Genomic DNA, 26017 nt, shown 5'->3' on the forward strand with positions numbered 1-26017 from the left:
GCTATATTATAATAAATATCTGTAAACACATGTAGTGAAGGGCATACCCTTCACTAGAGGTGCTTACAAATATGCTACATACCTTCAGCGGCATCCTTGTTACAGTATATGAAATTATTCATGATATTCATCCAATATCCTTATGAATTTATATTTTCCGAAAATACTATACATAATTAAATTTAAATAATAAAATATCATTATATATATATATAACTAAGATAAGTATAGATAATAAATTAAGGTAGAGCTATCACGTTGGATTTCTGGTTAATGTTACTTATGGTTCCAAAATGGCGGCTCGTCTCTGATTCCAGCAAGGAAACAGTGGGGACGCACGTTCTAACCTAACCTAACCTATTCTAATAAATTACCATAATTATTACCAACAAAATTATTAGAATAGGTTAGGTTAGGTTAGAACGAGCGACCCCACTGTTTCCTTGCTGGAATCAGACAAGCCGCCATCTTGGAACCATAGGTAACATTAACCGAATTTCTATATACCTTTATATATATAAAATTAATAGTTTTGCCGTATTAAGATTACACTCCAAGAAACATTTCCAAGCTAGAATGATACCTACCTTATCGGCTTCACTGATGCAGTTTCCATAGCCTGAACATAATACCGTAGAAGGCATTTTAGAACATTCTTGCGGTTTCACTGTAGTGTTAAGTCTCCAACTCAGACCACAAATTGCTGAAGGAAAATTTAACTTTACTAAAAAGAAATATAAAAAAATAAGTTAATTCAATATTATTTTGAAATCTTTATCATTTAATTAAATTTTAAAAAGTTTTGAGTTAGCAACCTACAACAATTTTTAAACAGTTTTATTTGCATTGCAAATTAGAAACGGAGAATAAGTGCTATATTATATTAAATATGTTATCAAAGTAGAAAAAATAATTCCGGAAAAAAGTGGAAGAGATAAAAAAAATCTTATAAAAATATGTGGTTCTATGTAAATATCAGCTGAAATATTTGTATATTTTAATGGAAAATAATTTTAAAAATTCTAAATAGATTAGTGAGTGGTTGAAGGAAGATATTCCTTCTATTTCTTTCAAATATTTCAATCAATTTTAACTAAAATATATATTCCGAAAGATCTTTCCTTAAAGGAATTTCTTCCTGCTTTTCTTCTTTTCTTCCACTTCTCACGATTATTTATTTTCTTTTAATCCGTCCAACATAATCTTCATAATGGGTGATTTAAAACTTAAACTAACAAATTAAATAGATTTCAAAGTAAATATATATATATATATATATTTAATATTTTTAAATGAATCTAATACATTAATAAGTATGAAAAGCCTGTTTTACTTTAAGTGCAATATAAATATCTACCAGAATTCGTGTACATAAAAGAATATTACATATAACTTTTTGGACACAGATGAAGAAAATATTATTTAAAATGAAAATAGATTGAAGTTTTTACTGTTAAATCTTCAAAGTAGAACATTATATCATCCCTTGTGAGTAGCCTATATTTTCAAATTTATTGCTTTTCTGCTTTTCTAACCTGAATTTATATCGCTGTCGTCAGATTTAAGTTGATTTTAACCAGATTTAACATTCCGAGACTTAAAGAGGGGATGATGTATGCGCAAATATAGAGGTTGAAAGGCCTAGACAAATAGTCGACATACTTCATTTGGCTTATTACTCAGAACCGATGCTTACCACTGAATAAATGCACTCCCGCTGTTAATATATCCGTTCCGAGGGAGACATTATCTTTGATGTCAGCTGGTCTGCTTATCAATGGTACTTCGGGTTGTTTCATGACGTCACAAGTATAAACTTCTTCCAATGACATCGGATTGATGGTTAACTGGAGAGTAGTCCAGTTTTTATTGTCGTTGTCTTCATAATCTGATACGTCTATCCAAAGCCTAAATTCCAAGGGAAAACTACTCAAAAATAATTCACCACTTTAATGCTATTACAATTATAATTATCATTTACATACTACTTTAATATTGTAATTATATTATTATGTATCGTATTTGATTATGTCATGCAACGCTGATGATTCTTAATGATTATTTTAACTGTTATTATCAAGTAGTTATTATTAAGGACATCATCAACTTCGACATTGTTAACTCAAATGGCCATAAGAGAAGAGAAGAACTTCGATTCCTATAATAGAAGTAATAACATTTCAATTCGACTTTATTAAAATCTCTAAATTTTATTCTTTAAAAGCAATAAATATCATTAAATCGTCTTAGAAAACAATTTTCCCGGATTACTCTATATTATTCTGACTTTTTACTTTATTTTTTGCTCAAGTAAAATCGATGTTTGCCATCTGGTACACGTTCGTTGATAAAATAAATTATTTATTCGAGAGAACAGATCAATGAATCTACCTGATCATGTGATTATATATAAATAATGTGTTCGTATCTATATAATTTATATTATTTGGGTCTGGCAATAGTTAGCTTTTAATAATTTGCGATGAACAATAAATGAGTAATATCGATTGGAATTAACAAAATGACTGGAAAATTCTATCCTCAAGATACAAAACTATTTACCAAGGTGTATAAAATTTTACTAGTTTGAAATGTTTCATTCGATCTCCATACATGTTAACGTGGAACCACCTGTCGATTATTTCATCACGTTATCTCATTCCTAGCTTCAGAAACATCTAGAGTAGCAAATGGACAGAAAAAAATCTATCAAAGGGAAAATAACACAGAAATAGAAGCAGGGATGTAATGGAGCTTAAGTCATTGCAAAACCTCCAGATATTCTCTTACGCCATTTGACTGCTACTCTATCAACTCCATCTGGATTTATTGATTCAGAAAGAAAGAGGGATTATTTCTTTTTTCCTTCTCCTAAAAGATCACTAAAAATTTTCTAAAATCGCCCAATTTTTATTAAAAGAATTAATGTTAAGAATGCGACATTAAAATCGCGGGGTAAAAAACGACGTTGCGCAAATGATGCGTGACTAAAGATCATAAACATCTATCTTGCTTAGTATATAAATAATTAAATAAAATAGCTAAACGAACATCAAATAAATATCTTTTAAAGATATTTATCCTTTCTTAGTTATCCTTTTCGTTAGAAAGTTGTAAATGGTGTCACTCAAAGCATCTCAAGAATCTTTACATGTAACTTGTTTTGTATAAAGTTAATGTAATTTACTTTATTCCACTACTTTGACGACTTAACGAACTATTTGTGTGAAAAGTTATCAAAAGAGATAGAAATCGATACAGGAAATAACTTAATTCAACAGACTTTGCTCGAATCGATTTGACTTGAAGGATTTGGATGTACAAATGTTATTACTTTTGCAAATAAACCTCGATTGTTATAGATTTATTCCCGTGAAACCAACTAATTTGGCAGAAGTTTGGTTTAGTTTGGTATTCTAATGTGAATTTCTTATGGTTATCCATATGCAGTTTTATAGAATTTTTACTACTTAAGGTTAAGGATAAATAAACAAAATAAATTTCGAGGAAAATACATTCGAGAGATTAATGTTGCCTTATTGTTCTAGAAAGGAAATTCAATTAAATAGAAAACTTCGTTCCTGTGGGAAGTTTTCTTATTATGTAAAGCAGGTATACAAAATATATTCACATCTCCATAATTTAAATGCTTCAACAGTTACGTGATTCTATTATCTGTAATAATACATTAAAAAGCATCATTTTTGAAGCTTACGCGTGTTACACGAAGCTTGTAAATTTTATAATTGTTGTTGGCACTTCCCATTTATGACATATGTTGGATTATTGGTGTGTTATGACTTAATAAATTTACGGAATTTTCAACAAAATATAGTTATTCGGTATTCCGCTTGAGTATGTCTACCTATAAAATATTCTCGAGAGAATATTGTTCTACGTTAATTCCTGTTTTATATGCTGACAACAACTCTGTAAAATTTTATTCTTTCGCGCACAAATGTTTGGTTTTTCAACTACAAGCTAAGGTTTTCTAAAATACGTGACATGATATCAAAATTTCCGTAAAATACCGTTTCACCTAAGAGAAAATAGCCCATTTAATTTATACCTGCGAAAATTATTCAATTTATTTAGAATTACTGATCATGCGACAATTTTGAAACTATTCTGCAAGCTGGACCTGAATTCTTTCATTCTAATTTTCTCATTTATACCCGTATAATTTACATACAATCATTGAATCATTAAGCACAGAAATGCACCTTTCCAAACAGCCAATTAAGTTAGAAAATGACCAATAATTAAATAGATTTAAATGGGAATTTCGTCAAATTTATTGTGCCAATAAGGAATTTACAGCGCTTAAAATAAAATAATTTATTATGGAATACGTCCCATTTGTCATTCTGTATGACAAATGATTAAAAATAATTAGATTTAATTAAGTAATTACTAATATATGTAAATTATTGCAATTTAATTTTTTAATTAAAAAATACCGAACTACGTCCATATTATTTTCAAAATTTTTTAATAAAATTCCTCTTGGAGACAGCTAAGTTGAATAAACCACAAATATTAAAAAGAATTGACGTCATTCTTTTCGTTACCATCCGGCATTTGACACGTTCAATATTTTATAAGTTTAGAAACAGAAATTTAATATCCGTAAACTTAAGTGGAAAAGTCAAAAATTTACTTTTATCAATCGGTTTTTCAAAAAGTTAAATATCCAATGTTTATATATCTTACAAAATGTCCTATAAAAAATTTCTATTCTTCCCCTTTTAATAATAAAAATAAAAGTAATAACATTTTTTAAAATATAATTAAGTACAATACTTTTATTATTTTAAGGGGAGAAAAACATTTAAAAAAATTCCTTCTGTCCTACGGGCACTAAAAGGCCTTTTGCAAGTCCATTACGGGTTCGGCCAGGCACACAACACCACGGTCGGGGCCCGACATATCTTAACGGACCACCTCCCGAAAAATTCCTATGGAGCTTTCGACCCGTCCGGATTCGATCCCGGGTTCCCAGAGCAGTAGGCTGCCACCTTGACCTCTCGGCCATTCGGCCGTCTTAGTTCATTATGGGGCGAGGCCCACAATGGATATATCAGGCTCCATACCATGACATATCCGGACCATTCTTCGAAAAACTCCTAGAGGTTTTGACCCGTCCGGGATTCGATTCCGGGTCCTCCAGAGCGGTAGGCTATACCCCAACCGCTCGGCCATCTGACCATAAAAACAAAAAATAAAATAAAATAAATTAAGAAACAATACTTTTTAACTTATTACTTTTATTTATTTTAAAATAAAATCTTATTTATAACGGAAATCAATACTAATCTAAATTGATTCGGTTCTTCTATTATTTTCTGAGTCGTTATTCCGAATTCAAAAGAAAATCGAAATTAAATGAACCATTCTTTTATATTTGAATTTTGATTATATTAAAACTTTAATCCCATTATTATAATCTTTAAAATAATCTTAAAATATATCATCACATTAACATGAATAATTTAAATAAGTGACATTTTCTAATTTATAACAGTTTTTTATTTTTAATCTTTAAAAATAATCTCGTTCATACATTTTCTATAGAAATTTATAATTAATTAAGCTACGATGATTAATCCAATTGAAAATTTTATTGATCGTATTTTATTATTTAAAAGTAATCTTACAAAAGAAACATCGATTTGAATAAAGGTTAAGAAGTAAGCCTAATTTTAAAAAGAAAACGTCGATGATGTCATTTTAAACTAACCAATCATCATTCTTACGTAATTTAAAATTCGTAGAAAGTAGCCAATAACGTTTGAATTTCAATTCAAAAATTCAAATTTTGAATTTCGTCATACTTACGTTAACCAATCACCGAGCTGGAGATCAACTTGAAGAACGGATACAAGTATACCGTCTTGAGGAGAGGATGAAGTTGTGCAAGGGTCACCTACTTGGCAAGCGATCTGTGGAAAGAAACGATAACAAATAAGAGATTTAATAAAGAAAAAATTCCCACGTTTTCAACGTTATACAATTTTTAAAATTGCCAATAATTTTTATTTAAAGTTTTTGTAACATAAAACAAATTGACTGTATTTAAATATTTTCTAAAATAAATCGTTTAATTTACTCGAATAGAAAAGTATTTTTGATTTGTTCGAATTACATTATCCTAAAATATCATTTTATAAACAAGAAAACCGATTTCTGATAAACCCATTCATCAAAATAATTTAAATAATACTACTACAAAAAATAACCAAAAAAGTAAAATCAAAAACTAATTATTTTATAAAATTCAAAGCATTTATCAAATAAAAAATAAATTGGTATGTGTCATATTCTTGTGAATAAAAGTAACCAATTTTATAGATTTCCCGGTAGCATATAAATTTGATTCCGTATGAAATAATCTTTAGATCTCTATGGACTGAATCATAGAGATGTGAAGATTTTATTTTCTTCTTTCAGATTTGCTAAAGAATTTCACATTCTTATTCGATTGGAAAATAATCTTGTTGAAGTTTTCTCTCCCTTTTATTTTTTTTTAAACATCGATCAATTTAAATCTAATTGTATTTACAAGATGAAGTGCGCTCCTTTTATTATTAAATATGCCGAATTTTATTAAGAAAAGTATGAATATTCCTCGTATTAAAAAACGGGTAATGGATATTAGATAATAAGGTTTTAAAATCAAAAATTTGTAATATTTGTAAATATTCAAAATTCGAAATTTGATTTAACACAAATTTCTCAATAGTTTCGCTTTAATGTAATCTCTGTTTGACTAAATCTTTCGTACACAATGTCTTCTATTGCCCTGAAGGCGCTATCGCTCCCTTCAGAAGACTCGAGTGGGGGCTGGGGGCGAGGGGGTTAGAAGATAAGGGGCAAAAATTCATTTTGAAGCTGTGTAAAAATAAGAAATATATGCACTAAAATGGTGCGTTAGTCCGAAAAGCTTGGGAAACACTAGACTAAGTCGTCCATTATATTAAAAATATCCTTCTCATTTTGTTTTATTTACCCAGTAAATAATGATAAAGTAATCATCGATTAAAAAATAAAACGAAATAAAACTTTTTCCCGTTATTATCTACGAAAACATTCGTAGGATTCTTATCAATTATTGCTGAAGCTTCCAAGTACTATTTGTTTTATAAGCCAGCCATCCTATTCATCATATTAATTTAATTTAAAAAAATTCAGAAAAAAAGTGAATTATTACTTAGATCAAAGACTTAATGGATGGAGGAAAAAACGAATAAAAGAAAGAAAAAAAAACAGCATATCAACAGAAGAGAATCGAATAACAAACATAATACAGATTCAGCATCCATAAGAATCAGTCATACCTATTCTATGTTATCCTGCTTATTTTGTTGCACAAGATTAAAGAATCGCTATTAAATAAAAATATTAAATGTTTATATTATTATTTTTTTATATAGTTTATAAAGTAAATACTTTAAAAGTTATTCCCGTTCTTATAAAAATACAATAAACGTAAAAAGAATATTTGTTTTTAGAGGATCCATATTTATTTCGATTTATAAAAGATTTAAGATTCAACTATAAATTTTGAATCTAAATAAGTAGTAAAAAAAAATGTTTCCCCCTCCTTCTCTATGGATAGTTTGGATAAATGTAAGTTTTTTCTTATGTAAGTTTACCATCAAAGAACAGTTTTTATCCAGAATTTCTAACAATCTTTTTGACTTTTTATTCTGTCATCCTTTTTTTCTCTATTATTCTGGCACTTGTACATTTTAAAAATTTATTATTATTACTTCAGGATCGAAAATTTTCATTTCAACTTTTTATCAGACACATTAAGCCGTGTCGTTTATCATAAATAGTTTTGAATTTCGATTTTACTTTTAAAATTTTTTCTAAATAATAGTTTACCAATGCAATTTTTCACGATAAATAAATATATATATATATAAAGTATGGTTTATTCACTGTTATATATTTTTATTTTCATACGAAACAAGATGCAGTTTGGTCGAGGAAATATATATATATATATAAATGCATTTTTAAAATAATTTCTTCCTATAAATCCGCCTTTCTCTTTGGAATATCGACTGTACAAACACTAAAATCGTATACAAAAGTTTTTCGAAATTCCAGTTCAATATAAGACATTCTGATATTATAATGTCTATATAGGAAAATATTAAGCTGGAAAAAAAAGGAGAAAATGTTAAATTGATATTTCGCTTCGAAAAAGACATTTTAAGTATTAAGGTCGTTTAAAAGACATTTTAGAAAATCGAAAAAAGCTATCTTTACTATTTTTTCTGCCCTTTTTACTAGTTTTTAAACAATAATCATTTAGATAAGTATTTCTGTACAAATGATATCGACAGTGTTTGATTAAATCTACATTAAATAGCTTAAAAATTTGTAGATTTTGATTAAAAATAATAATAATTATTATTATTATTATTTCGTTTTTATATACGTATACTCAATAAATCTGTTTTATAAACTAATTACTATGATGATAATAATCAAGTCTATGTTAAATACCTTAAACTTTTGTAGCTTTTAATTAAATAATATATATATAAACTGAATAAATCTGTTTAAGAAATTAATTACTATGATAATTTAATTCTGAATATCTGAATAATTTTTATTAGTAAAACACGCGAATTGTTCATCCCTCTTTTTTATATTCATAAAATCGTACGTGCTGTTTGCTAAAATGGAGGTTTCTACGCCGAATAATGAGAAATACGCGAGCAAGAATATAATATTTAATACTGTAAATCACATTTTCTATCCTTTTTTTTAATTATTATTATAATGTTATTTTTGTATTGCGTGCCGAACAATGCAGTTCTACTTACTTTCATAGCGTTACGATGATAATATATAAAAGTAAAACAAGAGCAAAATTAGATTTTAAAACAAAACACCTTCTCCTAAACTTCAATAATAATAAAAAAATAAAGCCCAGAGCGAATAATTCTGCTATCTCTTTCTTTCTACAAGCAGGAAAACTTGTACATTTTATCACCACGTCGTTTATCGATCAGAAATCTCAAATATCTCAAGGAAACCGCAGAGAATTTTAAAACATAATTTAATATCTATAATATAATCCTGTAATATAAACACATAAATGTTAATTATATATATATTAATTAAATAAATTGTAATTAGTTAAATAATTTATTAAATTCAATTTCCTTATAGTCTTAAAATAAATCGATTTTAAAAATTTATAGGGATCAGAAAATGCTATTAGATTACTTTTATATATATATATACGTGTATAATCCCAATTTTATTTTCTGAAATGGCATAAAACAGAGTCTAAATTTTTTTCCTGTTAAATTCTCCGTAGGAAAATAATATATCTTATCAAAAATGACTGGAAATCTTAGCCATTTTAGATATGGTTTTATAGATCGATTAAAGATATTTAATAGACCTATTCTAAGACCCTTTTTTAAAGATCTGGCTTCATATTTTAATCCTAAAGAATTCCAGAAGTTGTTTTATGGCACTTCAAATGATAAAATGATTATTAAATTCGCCATAAATTACAACTTAACAATATTTATTAAAACAAAATCTGTGATTACTTGCCATATTTCTCTTTAAGTATCAAAATTAAAATCATTATAAGTTTTATATGAACTTCCCTCTTTAATTTCATTATTTTCCCATTAGAAAATAATTTCAACTTTACGTAGTTATGAAATATTACCGTTTAACTATTTAAATTTAAATTTTAAATATCCAAAGAGACAAGAAAAACCGACATTAACGAGAAATAATCAATAATAATTCATTTAAAGTAATTAAAGAAAATAATCAAAGTTGTTTATATAAAATATAAAGGTAATTTTAAATATTTAAACACTGTATTTATTATAGGAATTTATTTATTCGTCTTTATAAATTGAATTTTTGCGAGAAGATGCTGATTAAAATAAATCTATGAAATAAAAATATTGTATCTCCGATAATTTGGCTTTTATTTTTTAAAAAAAATTAAGATATTTTTAAAGTTATATTAAGTATAATAGCTGTATTTTATTGTAAAAGAAGAAAGTTTCGATGTCTTTGGACATTTTCTAGATGATTGAAGATCGTTTTTCACTTAAGAAATGCTACAGAAAGGTGAATGGATGAAGATTTTATGAGAAATGCTAGAAAGGAATCAATTCAGAAAGTTATAATTTAACTTCACAATTCAGAAACATTTTTTATTTATTATATTCTGATTAACTTCAGATTTGTCATATAATTAATAGCACAACACAAAATTATATTTTTAAATAAACGTTAAAATTAAATAAAATTGTCCTTATTTCGATTTTATATATTAATAAAATGCAAATTTAAGTAATATATTAACATAATTTGTGCAAAATTTCAATTATTTTTGATTAGATTTTTAATCAAATTTAATAAAATATAATCAAAGTAGCAAAACAATAAAAATAAAAATTTGTTTAAAAATTGATTTGAACAATAATTTAGCATAAAATGTCTTCATTTTCTTAATATATTGTTCTAATGTTCACTTAATAACAGGGTTAAAAATGTTTTTAAAATCTTTACTTTCTTAACTTAATCGAATTTTTAAATTAAGAAGTTAACAAGCATAAGAAAATTTCGTCTTATCTAATGAAATATTCATTTTAGATTTTTATAAAATTTCATTTATTTAACGAATTCTTCTGTATATAAAATTCTATTTTTAGCGAATTATTAAACAACATAATTCTGAAGTAATGTTTCTTTACATGTACAAATTTTCAAAATTAAAAATGTAATTATTTCTTAAAATAAATGATTCAAAATTAAGTTTTAGTTAGTATAAAAATAGAAGAAAATAAAGTCTATTTGTGCTAATAAATAAAATTTATAAGAAAATAACGAATAGCAAATGAATCGAAGGGTCATTAAGTGTTTCGAACATAAAACTTTGCCTCTTAAGAAATCAAACTCGATTTTATTTCTAATTATTCGTATAATTTAGGTTCTTATCTAAAACATTATGATGACTACAGCAATAAATAAGGAAAATTATCCTTAACATCAGATAAGAGAATTCTCGGTTTCTAAATTGCCAAATTATGAACTTATTAAAGACTTTAATTGAGAAGTTGGCAATTTTATAGAATCTCATAATTTTCTTCATAACATTGCAAAATCTCATAAAAAGGAAATGATATTTATGTAATTTTCCGATAAATTGCATAAATTATAGTACAATATCGTACATATTTAGTTAAACCCTTACAATTAGACTAAATTGGATTGAATTTTCGTATAGTAACACTGTTTGGGATCAAGTTTTAGTTATCCTTCAGCAGATTGCATTTAAAGAAATCCATCAAATTCTGCCCTATTGAGTTTAATTGTAATTCAGCTATATACATGCCCAAAAGGAAACTAGGACTCCTAAATATTTACTATCAGTCATAAAGTTTACGGCTTTGGTCCTCTGGAGACTACTGGACGATACTAAACTGTGTAATAGAAGAATTTGAAATTATGTTGACCACTTACTCTGCAATAATAAAAGCAGAAGGAATATACAAAGTATGACGTTAAAATTTTTATTATTCAGAAAGTGGTATGCTTTATTACTTAGCAATTGCCCTCATTTGTTCATTTTCCTCCCATCTGTTAGTTTAGTCTTTATTTAATATTTAAACTAAGATGCTATTTTATATAGTCGAGTGACTTCCCTGTAGGAAACTTCTAACACTTCGTGAAAGTTTTACTAATTGTTAATTACGATTTTAAATTTTTATAAGAATTTTATGAATTAATTAAATTTTCAATATATATTTATAAATATTTAAAGATTTAAACTTTAAAAAGTATAGGCTTTTGTCACTAAATCAGCGAGTAAATAACTATAAAATTGCATGAAAACTGGATTTATAATGAAATTATTTAAATATTTACGAAAAATCTAATCTAATATTTTAAATTTAATTCAAAATAAATATATAAATGATCTTATTTAAAGTCATTTTATTTTATTTTGGAAATAAGATTGAACGTAGAATATGTTAACAAGATTATTATATTCTTATAGTAAAGATATCAAAAGTTATAGAATAAATAAAAAGCAAAGCTGAATCTGAGTAAGAATTTAAAACATGTTTACTATTCTGAGGATCTAGGTGAATATAAAATCTGTAGTCGGAGAAAAATAAATAAAATATATAACACATGACACTAGCAGAGAGTGGTGGTATTATAGAAACCATTGAATAAATCAGGAAGGGAGGAATGAATAACGTCAAAGAATTCAATGTCTTGTATTAATCTTTAATATACAAGGAATTGCTGTACAGAATGCCAAAAAAGTAGCTTAAGAAATAGCACGTCTTTAATTTTTTTCCTTCCTAAATTGTGAATAACGTAAAGAAAAACTGGAGCAATAAGTGATAGTTGATAGGAAAAGGAACCTGCATTTAGGAATCGATCTGGCATTGGACTCTTTCCAGTTATGAGACAACAGTCGGGAATACAGAAGACAGGTGAATAGAAGCATTTTTATAAATAAAAATTAAACGCTAAGACGAATTTTAATTTAAGACATTTAAAGGCGATAACGAGATTAGATGGGGTGATGATGAGAGATTTAAAGCCTTGTTAAAACTAACGACACGGCCAAAAACTTCTATACAAAGTTATTCAATTCGTATACATTTTCTAAAACTACTGAATATCTCTCTCGAGATTCACTTTTCTGCTTGTCATGCAGAAAAGTAGTTATACGGGAAAAGCCTTCGGGCATTTTCATTCATATTTTTGAATATAACAATCTAATAATACTGAGAAAGTATAATGAGATGAAGAAAGTATATTGTTTGCTGTTGTTACGCGAATTTCTCTTGTGAAAGAATATGATAAAATTGACTTAGGTAATTTAAACTTAGTGATATTATAGTAATTTTTCCAATGACTTATTTTAAATACATGTCAAAAACGAGCTTGTTATTAATGGAAGAAGATAGAAAAAAGAGAACAGACAATATAGGGCAGGCTGGTTCATTCATTTTACTGACAAGGCATTGGCATCTCTACAAATGGTCAGATCTCGGACCTCCATTACTCCCATTGTTATCGGTCCGGCAGATGAACCATTCTTAAAAAATGGATATTCCCTTAGTCAAATAACCATTTAATGATAAACGCGAGACATAATTTACATTACTTTTTTCCGATTATTTAAACTATAGTTCAATTTATCACTATCGCAGGAAAAAATCATTCCATTTGTCAAAATCCATAATAATAATAATAATAATATGTTTAAATATACTTTCATAAATGAACTGTAATGATATCTGGCATTGTATAACAGCTGTGTTTTAAGCTAATATTGATAATTGGATAAGTAAAACTTTTGAAAACTTCTCCCCTATCGGGTATTGTATATCTGTCGAAAGTTGATTTGATACTTCAATCGAAAAGTTTTTCAGTCTACGCGTTTATTGGTTGCTTCAAAAACAAAATAATAATTAAAAACTTTTTATTGGTTCTTTCGCGACAGGTTTCATTTGATTCGAACATATTTATGAGAAAGGAATTGTAGTTTCTAACTTCGTTTTCCCGTATTCAAGTAAACTTGAAGAATATTTTTCGGTTAAAGAATATAAAATTTCGATCGAAAATCGATTCGGTAACTACCTTTACAAGTTTTTAAATTCTGAATATCAGAAAAATCCTCCAAAAACGTTGCCATTCGAATACCAGATTTACTTAAATTTCAAAAGGATCTCCGGAATGGAAACGAAATCCAATCGTCGTCAGATATAAACTTAAACAGAGTGCAAGTTACCACCCATTGCAACGTTATGAGTGCTTAAGACAGATGTTTTCATTAATATATTTATTTTCCAGAAAGAATAGCCACACCCACGCATCGTCTGTAATCTGGTATCAGCCACACCCTAATGACGCATTCCCTTTCTAGAAAGAGAAGGCGTTGCTTGCATTATCTAAATTTAAGTCTCAAACTTTTCACAGGAATTAATAATTAAGAAAAGCAGAGGTCGAAGTTCACGAAATTTGATCAATAACAATTATGTATTAACCTACTAACGATGGCTTTTCCTCGATTATTGCCATCTTTAAAGCTATAAGATTTCATCATTAAGGCGAATTACTTATTCATTTCTTATGTTATAATGGTAGTTTTCATTTACCACAAGAGATTAAGAGAGAAATGAACAGATATTCCGCTCTGAGTTACTATATTTTCCCATATTAACTACAAATCTACCGTATCGAATAACACGCGCACTTATAAAATTAATGATGTAGTTATGGTTATAAAAGTAACTATATCAGCCGAGTTTATGGATAATTTATAAGAATATTAATAGTATCGAGGATCGTATTTACTTAAAAGTTAATAACTTTATTATATTCATTAACAGAAGAAATATAAAAAAACTTCTAACGTCAATAAAGCTGTCAAGAAGTATTGTAGAATCAGTAAATGCCTCAGGCTCTATAGTATTGGATATTGAGTATACTACGTGACCATTTGATCTTAGTAGCCTTTGTATTAAAAAAAAGAAAGAAAGAAAGAATATTTTTACGCTCTAACTTCTTTTTAAATCGAAAATATTCTCAAGATAAAGATTTTTAAAAAAAATATGAAATAAAAAATGAAGTTTTCATGTAAAAAGATCACGTTTTATAAGATTTTGAAATGGCCACTTCTCTTTATTTTAAGTTTAAAAATGAGTTTTTTCTCCTTTTTTCTGTGAATTATAAATATTTCTAGCTTGAAAAAAATGTTATAGATTTTTATTTTTGCAAGAATTCCTTGATATTTAACGTTTATAACATACGCGCTTATGTTTATATGTATATATATATATATATATATATATATATATATTGTAAATAAAGAAACTCGTATTATATCGTAATAAAAATTTATCTCTAGGATATTTATATGTAAAAGTTTTAGATGCATCTTTCTTGTTTTATTTTTAACTACAGTCGAACTCTAAAAACTCATACAAATTTTCAACTTCCTTAAAATAGAAGTTGAGATTTAGGTGTTTATGCAGATAAAAAAATTGTTTTTATTTTTTTAAAATTGACTGCGTGATAATTCTTATAGAAAATTAGAATTATAGAATTTAAATATGCTTGTAAAATATATTTGAATATTTTCGGAATTTTTTTTTAATTTTGACGTAGCATTTTTCAATTTTTTAATATTGAAATTTAGTAAAATTGAATGATTCTATTTTCTGTGATTTTTGTAAAATGTAAAGAGTTCTAGGCTCAATTTATTCTAATGAAAAATTTCCATTACATTATTCAAGAAAACTCCTGAGATTTTTGCATTGAAAGATGAAAAATTTATATTCTAGAAACCCGACTTACAAACGGACGTTTTAATTAATTGCTTTGTTTTGACAATAAAATTTTCTTACAATTAATTATCTTGACGGAAACATTAATTGTTGCCACATTTATTAATGCAAAAATATTTTGTTTTCCATCTTAAATAACAATTTTCGAGAGTATTTTAACTATAGAATTACATTATTATTTAATTGCATACAGTCTGTAATTTTAAAATTAATTAACATTAAATGAATTTAAACACAAAATGTAATTCTAATTTATGTAGGGGAAAGAAAAAAATAGATTTATACAATGAAAGAAGCTCACTATTATAAGAAGTCAAACACAATTCTGGATACAGAACTTCTAAAGATGGATAACAAGGCATTCCCAGGTGCAAAGATTCTGATTATCTATTAGATAAGATATCGAGAAAGATAAAAGAAAGAGAAAAACATCATCACCAAAGTATTTTGCCCATATCCAATGGTTTAGCAGGCATAAAAATACGTGTACGACTCTTTTATTGGCACTGTATTTCAAAAATACAGGATTAAATTGTTATGTAAAAACTCATTAAAAGAATTACAGCGCTCGAGAACACGCTACAGTAGCGAATATTGTAGCTGAGTTAATCAATAGTTAACCTAGAAAAACTAATAAATTTTAAAGAAAAATCATTAAAATAAGAATTTCTAGCAACTAAGAGTAAATTACATTGCACAGAATAAAGATATAGGATTAATTCAGGTATAACACTAGTTAATGTTATACACCACGTAAACAACTTTCCATTAGTGGAATATCTGGCACCTTGTCATGATGAAAGCAAGAGAAAAATCTGCAGTAAAACGAAAACCAGTACTAACACATAAAAGAACATAACAACGTCCGAAAGTTAATTAAATATACAACTACGAGCTGTTGTCATTCAGACAAGAATTAAAATGAATAAAAACTTTGAAGATATTACACAAATGTGAAATAATGTATAACATGACCTCCCTCCATTATTAATCATAGAGAAATTAATGCGTTTTTGCTGAAAAATAAAGAAATATACAAAAAATATAATAATTTATTTCATTTACTAGAAAATTTAACAATGTATAATCTCTTACTGGCATCATTTTTTCCAAAAAATAGGAAGAAAAATGAGATAAAAAAATTCTTTTGCTTAATCTGTTCCTTGTTCTCGTAATAAGGAAATTTAATATTGTGTATTAGTTACTACTTTCAAAACACTTTCAAAACAATTGAGCCCTTTAAAAAATTCTTAGATACATTTAAAAGATTTACAAATTTTTTAAAAAAATCAAAATTTGAATTACTTTAGATTGAAGAAAAAGCCGTAGGTGTGTGTAATTTCATTACTCCAATGGGAAATTTAATTGAAAGAATTAACTCTTTTGTTCGAAAATACCAGGAATGTTCCTTTAGCTTTCAATTCTGCTAATGATTTATTAAATACAATTAATTAACAATAATGCAATTTATTCAAGAAAAACGATAATATTCTTTATTTTCATGTAAAAAAATATAATAATAATAATAATAATCGTAAGAAATTTTTATTAAAAGAAAATCTTATGTGCTCTTAACTTAAATTAGTGAGAAAATATTAGAAGAGAGTTATACACTAAAACAAGCACTTGTGTTAAATTAGGAACTTTGATACCAAAGTCAACTGGGTCAAGGAGTGTTTGTAGAATGTCCTCAATTTGTTAATTTGTTCTCTTATTGTATTATGTAACTAGAAAAGTCAATTAAAATCGACGTTTTATGAAATGCTCGAAGAGAATCCGTAACGCTGTAAGAATATAATGAGAACATTTATAAAAGAAAGGGAAGAAATCTGTACTTTTTATTCCTCCACCAAAAAGTGGAAGAGAAAAATAAATAAGAAAATAAGTAAACTCTTCTGGCAGAATTGTATAAGACAAATATCAATCAAAATCAATAATCGGAAGTACTCAGTGCAAAACACCAGAGAGTAGAAATTCAGTAGTATCAAAGGCATAGATAACCTACTGAAGAAAATCTAAGATTCCATTAAGGAATAAGACGAAGAAGAATTATTTTTTTACTAGAAAGCCAAGTTATATATACTCTTGAATTCTTGAGAAAGAATCAATAATAAACTTATTTTAAAAGAAGTTACACCGTAGCTCTTTTTTTTATTATTTAAAATAATTCCGAATCGTGCCGATGCCATAAAATATGCTATATAATGAAAATTTACATATCAATAAAATATCTACTACCAAAAACAAATCCATTTTTATTATAGAGCATATGTGCCAGATTCAGATATCAATTTAAACATCGATTGCTTCTTGTTTTAAAGTCAGAAACGTTTGGAGAAAATATCATAAACCGTGCTTTATTATCAATGATAAAACCTAATTAAAGGAAATAAATAAGAGACTTGTCATTCACATTTACCTGCGAAGGTTACGTACAGAAACTTATTCAAGTGAGAAATTCTTATGAGTGACAAAGCCCATTTCACGCTTAGTAACCGTATTAATATCAGTTAAAGTAATTATAAACTGTCAGAATTATTTCACATGTCAAGTAAACTTTTTAAAATTCCATATTTAACAATTTCTTTGTGAATAATTTCTACGTACAAACTGGGCGAAAGAATCAGCCGAATGAAAAAGGTAATTACATTTCTTAAGTTTAAATCGAAATAAATTAGTTTAAACAGCTTTTTCTTATTTATAAATTGTATAAATAATGGACTACATGGAATTTTCAAAGTGCTTTTGTAATCCACGGACGAATAAAGTAAGAGAATGTCATTGAAAAGAACAAAGATATCAAACTTTATAGTCAATCAATCAATCAAAATATCGAAAACTGTCGAGCGTTTTTTTATTAAAATATTATAATAAATCATTTTTATTTAATATTCGTACTTTTACCAATGATTTTCGTCAAAATAATAACAAAAATGGCTTCTTTAAAAGCGTTTTTATTATATTTAAGGTAGAAATTATGCTTGATATCGCACACAGAACTTTCGAAAATCAAAAAGTTAAAGGGTTATTTTAAAAAATAAAAAGAAAGAAATTAAAGCACAAATAACAGTCATATCGCTTTTGAAATTTTAGGAATTAATTCACAGAAGTAAAGCTAGTTTCGAAAGATAAAAAGGTAAGAAAAACACGCTGTTTTCCATCCTATTTTAGAAAATCCTACCAATCCAGATAGTGGTAAGTATTCTCAAGACAATCATTAAGATAAAGCACAAACTCATTTATTGTGTTTTACAAGGGTAAAGAATCGAAACCTTTACAAATTCGTATGCATTCTACTGGGCATTTCTTCTGTGATAATGGCCAAAATTACAACAATTCTTTTATTTCCAGTATCTCAATAACACACTTTAATTACCAGAGTTTGAATACGTTGTTTGGACTAAACTAAGAAAGGACAAAACAACCGAACGAATAAATCGTTATTTGATGGATGCAATGATTAAGGTCTTAAATAATTTTAATTGAATTCAATTTAAATAATGCAAATTTAAAGATTTAATATAAGAGATAATCGATTACGGGAAATCGAGACGAAGGATTAATTTCTGAAGCGTTCAATGAATAAAACAGTAAATTTAAGTTAATTAAACACGAAAAACATTGTCTTATCTTCATTTTTATTTCATTAAATCACCTAAAGAAACATAAATTACACGTCAAAAGCGAGGAATAGAAATTAAACTCGGTAAGTTATTTCGTTGAAAAGTAAGTTCTCCAGGTAGAGATAAGTTTGAACTAGAAATCATCTATCATAAATGTCTGGAGAGAGATTAGACTTCAAAGACATCTCATACTTTATATAACCTTATATAGTTTTACTTTTCGTCACCAGACGGCAATGTGATCCCAATAGAAGTGATTTATGGAAAAGTCTGCAAGGTCTGATTGGTGGAAGACTAGGAGCTGCTTATCACATTGAATGATGGGTAAGCAGTTTTTGTTGCTTTGACGAATGCTCAGTCAGACAAGAAGTGACAATCGTGTCTGGATGGACAGGAATTTCAAACGCCATCCAATGATGAAACTTCTGCAACAAACTGGGATCAGTCAAATGGAAGAGGCTGGAGCACTCATCAGTTTGCTTCCTTTGCCCTCTTCCAAATTGGCCATAAAATGTTTAACAGCGACTTTGCAACACTCTTAAACTATTAAAAAGTACGAAAGGGCAATTTCGATTTTCAGAATGCCTAAAATGACGAAATTAAATTAGGAGAAACGGGGAAATATTTTTTTTTTCAATTGTAAATTTGATTTAGGTCTGTTTATTTAATGATTGATCCAAAATTTGGCATTGAGTAACTTCATTACGACGCTAACCTTTCAGTTCAAAACTATCAAATTCACTACTTTTCAACGTAAATCTTATCGAAGTGAAAGGAATTCAATAAAAATTCTTTTTAATACTCATATTTAAATCATTAACAATGGGCATTTGTTTAAAGAAAACAAAGAAACGACTACTGTATATCATTAAATTTTATCTGATAACAAAGAATCAAAGCATCATTACTATCGCTCCGTATACAAACCACAATATCCTGCCGACGTAACGTTTCTTTAGATAATAAATTACATATAAATCTATGGATTCTTCCATAGATCGATATAGAAGTTTATCACTATGAATAATTATTGCAACATAATGGCATCTAATAAAATAACATCCGATAAAAGTACACGTAGTTTCATATAGATTTTTACCACAATCAATAGCATATTTTCGATAAAAATTCTAAATTACCAAATAATTAGTTTATAATATTCTAGATAAAAAATTTAAAAAAAAACTATTTACCATAATTCCAAGTTAAATTTCCATTTTCTTCTGGGAAATTTAGTTTCAAATTATATATTTCGCGTTATAATCGATTTATTCGCGGAAAAAAAAGAACATTTTCATTTATTTCGTTGAAAACTTCCGTATAAAATAAACAGACGAGCTTTTAAAATTTATTATTTTTGCATTTTCGTCTTTTCAAAATAATGCATAAAAAATAATTCCAATTTTATATTTAGTGCATTTTTTATTTATTTATTTTTATTAAAAACCGATTTAAAATTTCCATAACCAACTTTTATAAAGGAAAATAGATTATAAGACAACTTAATTTTTTTCTTTTGGTCCTATTAATTTTGCACATTATTCATTAATTTTCCAAATAATAGGCCTACATCTCGTTTAATTTTATCATTTTTTGTCTTAATTATCTAAAAAAATTAAAAATAAAAAGCATTATCAAGTAATAATCTACAAGTTAAAAATAATTCTTCTTTTTAAAAAATAAGTAGGCCTTTATACGTATTTTCCTCCCTTTCGTCTTTACTTAAACAAACGAAATTTTCATTGAAATGAGAAAAAATGCAAATGAAATTAAATTCTTTTCCATTTTAACAACAAAAGAGCTTCTTACTTTATTATAATTAGCGTCATTAAGACCTTCTGTTCGATAATACAATAAGAAATGTTAGAAACATTAAATGTGGTCGTACGAATTAAGGTCAAGCATTTTAGTTGCGCTCAATTTACTTATGTTTTGAATAAGAGAACTGAAAGGCATAAGAGATAAAAATAAAAAATAAAAATGCTCTGTTCTATTGTTAAGCTCAGTTCTGAACATGGCGCTCCTCGGGGAAAACGGATTTGCACGAAAATGGTCTATCGACATGAGCTGTCGAGTAGCATTAAGTGGACTACTTTTAAATTACATAACTGAACCAGACTTTACTCTCCAGTTTGTGGATAATGAGATAATTTTATTTACATATTAATTTTGCTTTAAGGCGCTACTACTACTATATAAATATGGAGAAAAACGCTTCTTCTCTTAATTGTTTTCGTATTAAATTTATGAATTTTTTTATATATTAAATAAATAGGCATATGAAACTTTTAAACTCTAATGAAATTAATTATCTTTCAATCGAAATTTTTATTCAATTATCTATTAAACTTCTCGATAAGGAAGGCGAAAAGTGCCATTCAGTTATACTGTACTACCTAAACTAAAATTGTATAATTTATAGAATTGTATATTATAGATACACTCGTGTAAGGTCCCCACTTGGACACACAAAACTATCTAACGATACCACTGCGCTTCGCTAGGTATTGTTGATCCAGAAGACTTTTGTCATCATTTTGAAGGCAACGTCATTGTTTGCCCAAGGTTTTAGACAAGTTTCGTGTTTGCCCCAGATCTATGTCCTTACTACAATGTTTGATAATCAAACATTCTCCCCACTCAGATAATCGACTGGTACTAAAGTAAATATTCAAATGACTTTAATTTTCGAATATCCAACAATTAATGTTCTGTAATATTTTTTCCCCTGTCCTCTACGGTACTCGAGAAACCTTATTGAAATAAGGAGAGAGAAATGCGACAGAGAGAAGAGGGGGGTTTATTACTAGTGACGTTTAAATTTACGACATTGATTGGGTCGTAAATTTCTAGAGAAAATAGTCGACGTGGTGACGCCATAAAGGGCATCAATCAGAGTCTGAAGTTCTCCTACCGATAGGACTTTTGTAACACTTCCGACTCATCTTAATATTTTAAAAAGATGCCAAGGTTGAGAGTGTTTGTTTGCCTGACCTGTTAATATATCCGGGATTTTTCTGGAGGTTTTCCAAAATGGATCGAAATTACTCCATTAAAAATACTAAGGTGAAGCCATTTTTGCTTTCTACTTCCATCATTAATATTAAAGAATTCATTAAGCAAAATGTATTTAGCAGAAAGGTAATTTAGAAATTAATATAAATGATATGTAATTAAGAAGATTTAATTCCGTTTGAATCGTTTCAAAAGTCGGGAGAACGATTTATTTTAATTCCTTTCGCGGATATTTTTTTCCTTCATTTAAAAAAATAAAATTACATTTGGGAAAACTTCTTTAGATAAATATTTTAAAAAAATTAATGAAATCGGAATCGATAGCGTTATAAGCGATTTTAAAAAATTGATAAAATATAAATTAAAAAAAAATCTTTTTAAATTAAAGAAATTGAAATTATAATTGATATAATAACGTTTTATAAAATTAATCCGTTCAATAAAAAATAACAATAAATTAATGGATATATTTTTTAATTGATTGAAGTTATGTTTAAAAAAAGTAATAAATATAACTAGAATAGTTTCATTTAAAATAAACTGAAATGTGCTTTATATACAGAAACGACATTCATTTTTTCCCTTTTTAAAACTAAAAATATACTCGTTTTTTCATATATTTTATGTATAAAGTAAATTTAGCTTTAAAAAATTAATATAATTTCTGTATATAAAGCTCATTTTAATTTATTTTAAATCAAACTTTTCTAATTATATTTATTATTTTTTAAATTGGAAATAAAATTTTGACAATCTCAACTAAATTTAAATTTTTTTTTGTTTGGTTGGACATCTGATTTCTTCATTGATTTCTCAATTGCAAAAGATAATAGCTGTCTAAAATCATTATTTATCTAATCGCGTGATTGTTCAGTTAACGATGTTCGATAGATCAAACTATAGTTCAAGAGACTTCCCATTGTCCTGACGAAAATGAATGTTATCGGTTTTGTTAGATACCTTCACTCCCTTCAAAAATATTCCTCCTGTAAAACAGTGGCGAATGTGCAAAAATTGCAAAAAATTCCTAAATTTTCATTAAAATTCGAGTCAAATACTCGAGCAAATTTCATTTTACATTCGAGTAAAAGCTAATTTTACTGGAGGAGGAAAAAAGAATAATGGAAGTTAATTAATTGTATTAACAATTAATTATCGATTACAGCAATTTTCATCTTTTATAAATTAATATTAGAAAAGGAGCTTACATATAATAATTGAATTTTCCTTATATTCCATTTGCAGAATGACAACTGATGAATGGTGTTTACTGCCCTGTAATTATTGCACTGACGCATCCACTAAGATAAGCATGCGACGGAGAAGGCATTAATTCCATATATTTCATTAAGAAATAAATTTAACTTAAAGCGAAATTTATAAATTAGTATTTATTTAAATGGCATATTTCTTAACGTGTATTAATCGCTCTGAAATTCGTTCTACGTCAATTGTTTTCTAATAAAATACTTATGTTTTCTTTAATTTTCAAGTAAGATAATTGGTAAATCTCCATTATAATATTAATTATTAACGAAGGCCGCTTATTATTATATAAGGCTATTGTTACGTTATAATTAATAATATTATAATAGAAGGTAATTACGTTGACATTATTGCAACAAACTATAATAAATATCAAGCAATAACATGTAAAGTGTGAAATCCTATATTTGTAAATGGCATTTGGGAAGAAGTCAAGAGATGAAAGACACATATATATATTTGATCCCGGATGGAGACAACTCGCAGATTTTAACCTCCCAGTAACCTAGTTGGTTAGAAAATTTCGGCACATTATCGTGAATGTGGGTTCAGTTCCGACCCCAGGCTATATAGCCTATATATATATATACACCTTTTTCTGTCTGGTTTTATTTTCTTCCTTTGGGTGTTTCTACGATTTATACGTTTAGGCTGTGTATCTAAAGTGTATTACCCACTAACAAACACAATATCTGTATTTTTTTCTATGAATCGAGTGTTGCTGTCTTTAAAATATTATTAAATACATTAAATTACTTATTAACAGGTTATAATTAACGAGTGGAATAAGCTTAGAAAGTTTTTCTCTCTTAATCATAACGAAATAATTATTAAACTCAAAAAAGATTACATTCTGATATACTACACAAATACGAATTACTATATAATTTAACAAAATGATAATTAATTTTCGTTATTATTTGAGGAATAACTCTTGCAACAACACACTCGTAATTGCAATTACTATTTTTGTTGAGTTTATCCCCATTTTATGATTAATTTAATTAGATCTAAAAGCTATTAAAGCCATTATTATTAAAAGTCGACGGTTCCGAACAAAAGTTCGGTATCCGAGTAACTATTTCGAATTTTCTGCAAAATACGTGAAGCGAACAAAAGGATTCACCACAAACCATCTCTTTCGAATCATCCGATTCGCTCGCAACTTAAAGTATTAAGTTAACTCAAGTGAGCTTAGCAGAGGCATACTAGCAATAAACCTCTCTTTTATAGCTACTCCATCGTCATCTTGATAACTCTGAGATAATTAATGTCATCCCTATAGCTAAAGAGATCTTACAATTTACATGAGAAAAAAAATATATATGTCTATAGATATTTTTTATTTTATTTTCCTGGATATATTTCTTCTTTTTATCACATATGGTTTATATCCCATTCCTTACTGGATTTTTATAAAAATGACAAAGTATTCGGTCGGAAATACTATTGAATATGTGCCAACTTCCTTCAGTGTAAATACGTGATTTTCTTTTCAGTTATATTGTGGAGACGATGCTACTTTTTTCTGCACAATATCCCGGTATTAAGACTCATCGATTAGACAACAAAATAGTTTTATCGATGTTTATATAGCCGTAATATTTGCGTCCTGTTTAAAATAAATTCTCTCCTGAGAAATGTAAATAAAAAGAAATCGACTATGCCCTCGTAACATGCCGGAAAAATAAAATACTTTTTACATACAACGCTTTTACGGTAGCGATTTTCAATTATCTTTATCCTTTAAAAGTAAACTTAATTTAAAATTTAGTTAAGTTAATACTTGTTTGAAACTAATAAATTTTTCAACGTGAATATGCGCTGATAAGACAGTTGGTCCATTCTTTCTTGAATGCGTGCGAGTAAGATGTTCTGGAGTAATTACAAGTTGGGTGTTAATCCCAATGAAGCATCTTTAATCGATGTCCCGAATTATCATGTCCTTGACTTCCTCTCTTGAAACTAACTAATCCAAATATAATCTTTAACACAAGAGAATTCAATTATCGAGCTTATAACGGAATATTCTACGAAATATTGGAATTTTCTTCGGTATAGATATTATTATTTTCTTTTTGGCATAGCGTTTAGAGGGAATAATCTTTATAATAAATTATTTTGCATCGCGATATTTTTCCCCTGTATCTATTCTGTTTAGGGTCCTATATATAGTACGGGAGACTAACGTATTCCATTTTATATTATTGAAAAATCTGAATTTAGAAATTTTGGAATGGAAAATGATATGAAAGATATCCGAAAAACTCGGATCAAAATTGTCCTTTTGGGATGGAAATTTCAAATAAGAAAAACAGAATCTTGTGCATAACAATGAGATTGGAGTGAGTTTCCATGGAAACGCATAGCTTCCTGGATGTTACAGTAATAGAAGGTCAAGTAGCAATCAACACCGACAACACCAAAGTAAACTCAACTTTTTCTAGACTTTTGTTTTGTTTATTGTGACTGGAATTCCAACGACTTTCGCAATTTATAATTCTGTATATTTTCACGAATTTAGACGAGAAAAAGAAGAAACGATAGGTTAAAAAATGTAAGTCATGGTATAAAATAAGATTCTTTAAAATAATAAAATAAAAAAAACTTGTAGATTTATTGATAAAAACATAAAAGAATGTGGTTTCGAATTACATAAACGAAATAAAATTTTATTTCGTCGGTTTACTTTGCAGCATTTTTTTAAATTAAGAGAAAGTTTAGAATTGGAAATAAGGT

The 26017-nt window shown here is 27.3% G+C and overlaps 1 protein-coding gene across 5 annotated transcripts in view; it reads right to left on the reverse strand.

Moving 5' to 3' along the window:
• The window catches only part of LOC136989153 (delta and Notch-like epidermal growth factor-related receptor), a 49669-nt gene that overhangs the window by 9245 nt on the left and 14407 nt on the right, over positions 1 to 26017 (reverse strand). For 4 of the 5 annotated variants that reach the window (XM_067287252.1, XM_067287251.1, XM_067287254.1 and 1 more), the window contains exons 2-4: positions 5839 to 5942; positions 1697 to 1908; positions 588 to 724 (exon numbers count right to left, since the gene is read on the reverse strand). In XM_067287252.1, coding sequence (XP_067143353.1) covers positions 588 to 724; positions 1697 to 1908; positions 5839 to 5942 — 453 coding nt within the window. Of the gene's footprint in view, positions 1 to 587; positions 725 to 1696; positions 1909 to 5838; positions 5943 to 23220; positions 23576 to 26017 lie in introns of those variants that run through there. The other variant, XM_067287253.1, reaches the window with a different exon arrangement.

This window comes from Centruroides vittatus, unplaced genomic scaffold (genome assembly GCF_030686945.1).
Source record: "Centruroides vittatus isolate TY-2023 unplaced genomic scaffold, ASM3068694v2 scaffold_435, whole genome shotgun sequence".
Taxonomy (NCBI): domain Eukaryota; kingdom Metazoa; phylum Arthropoda; class Arachnida; order Scorpiones; family Buthidae; genus Centruroides; species Centruroides vittatus.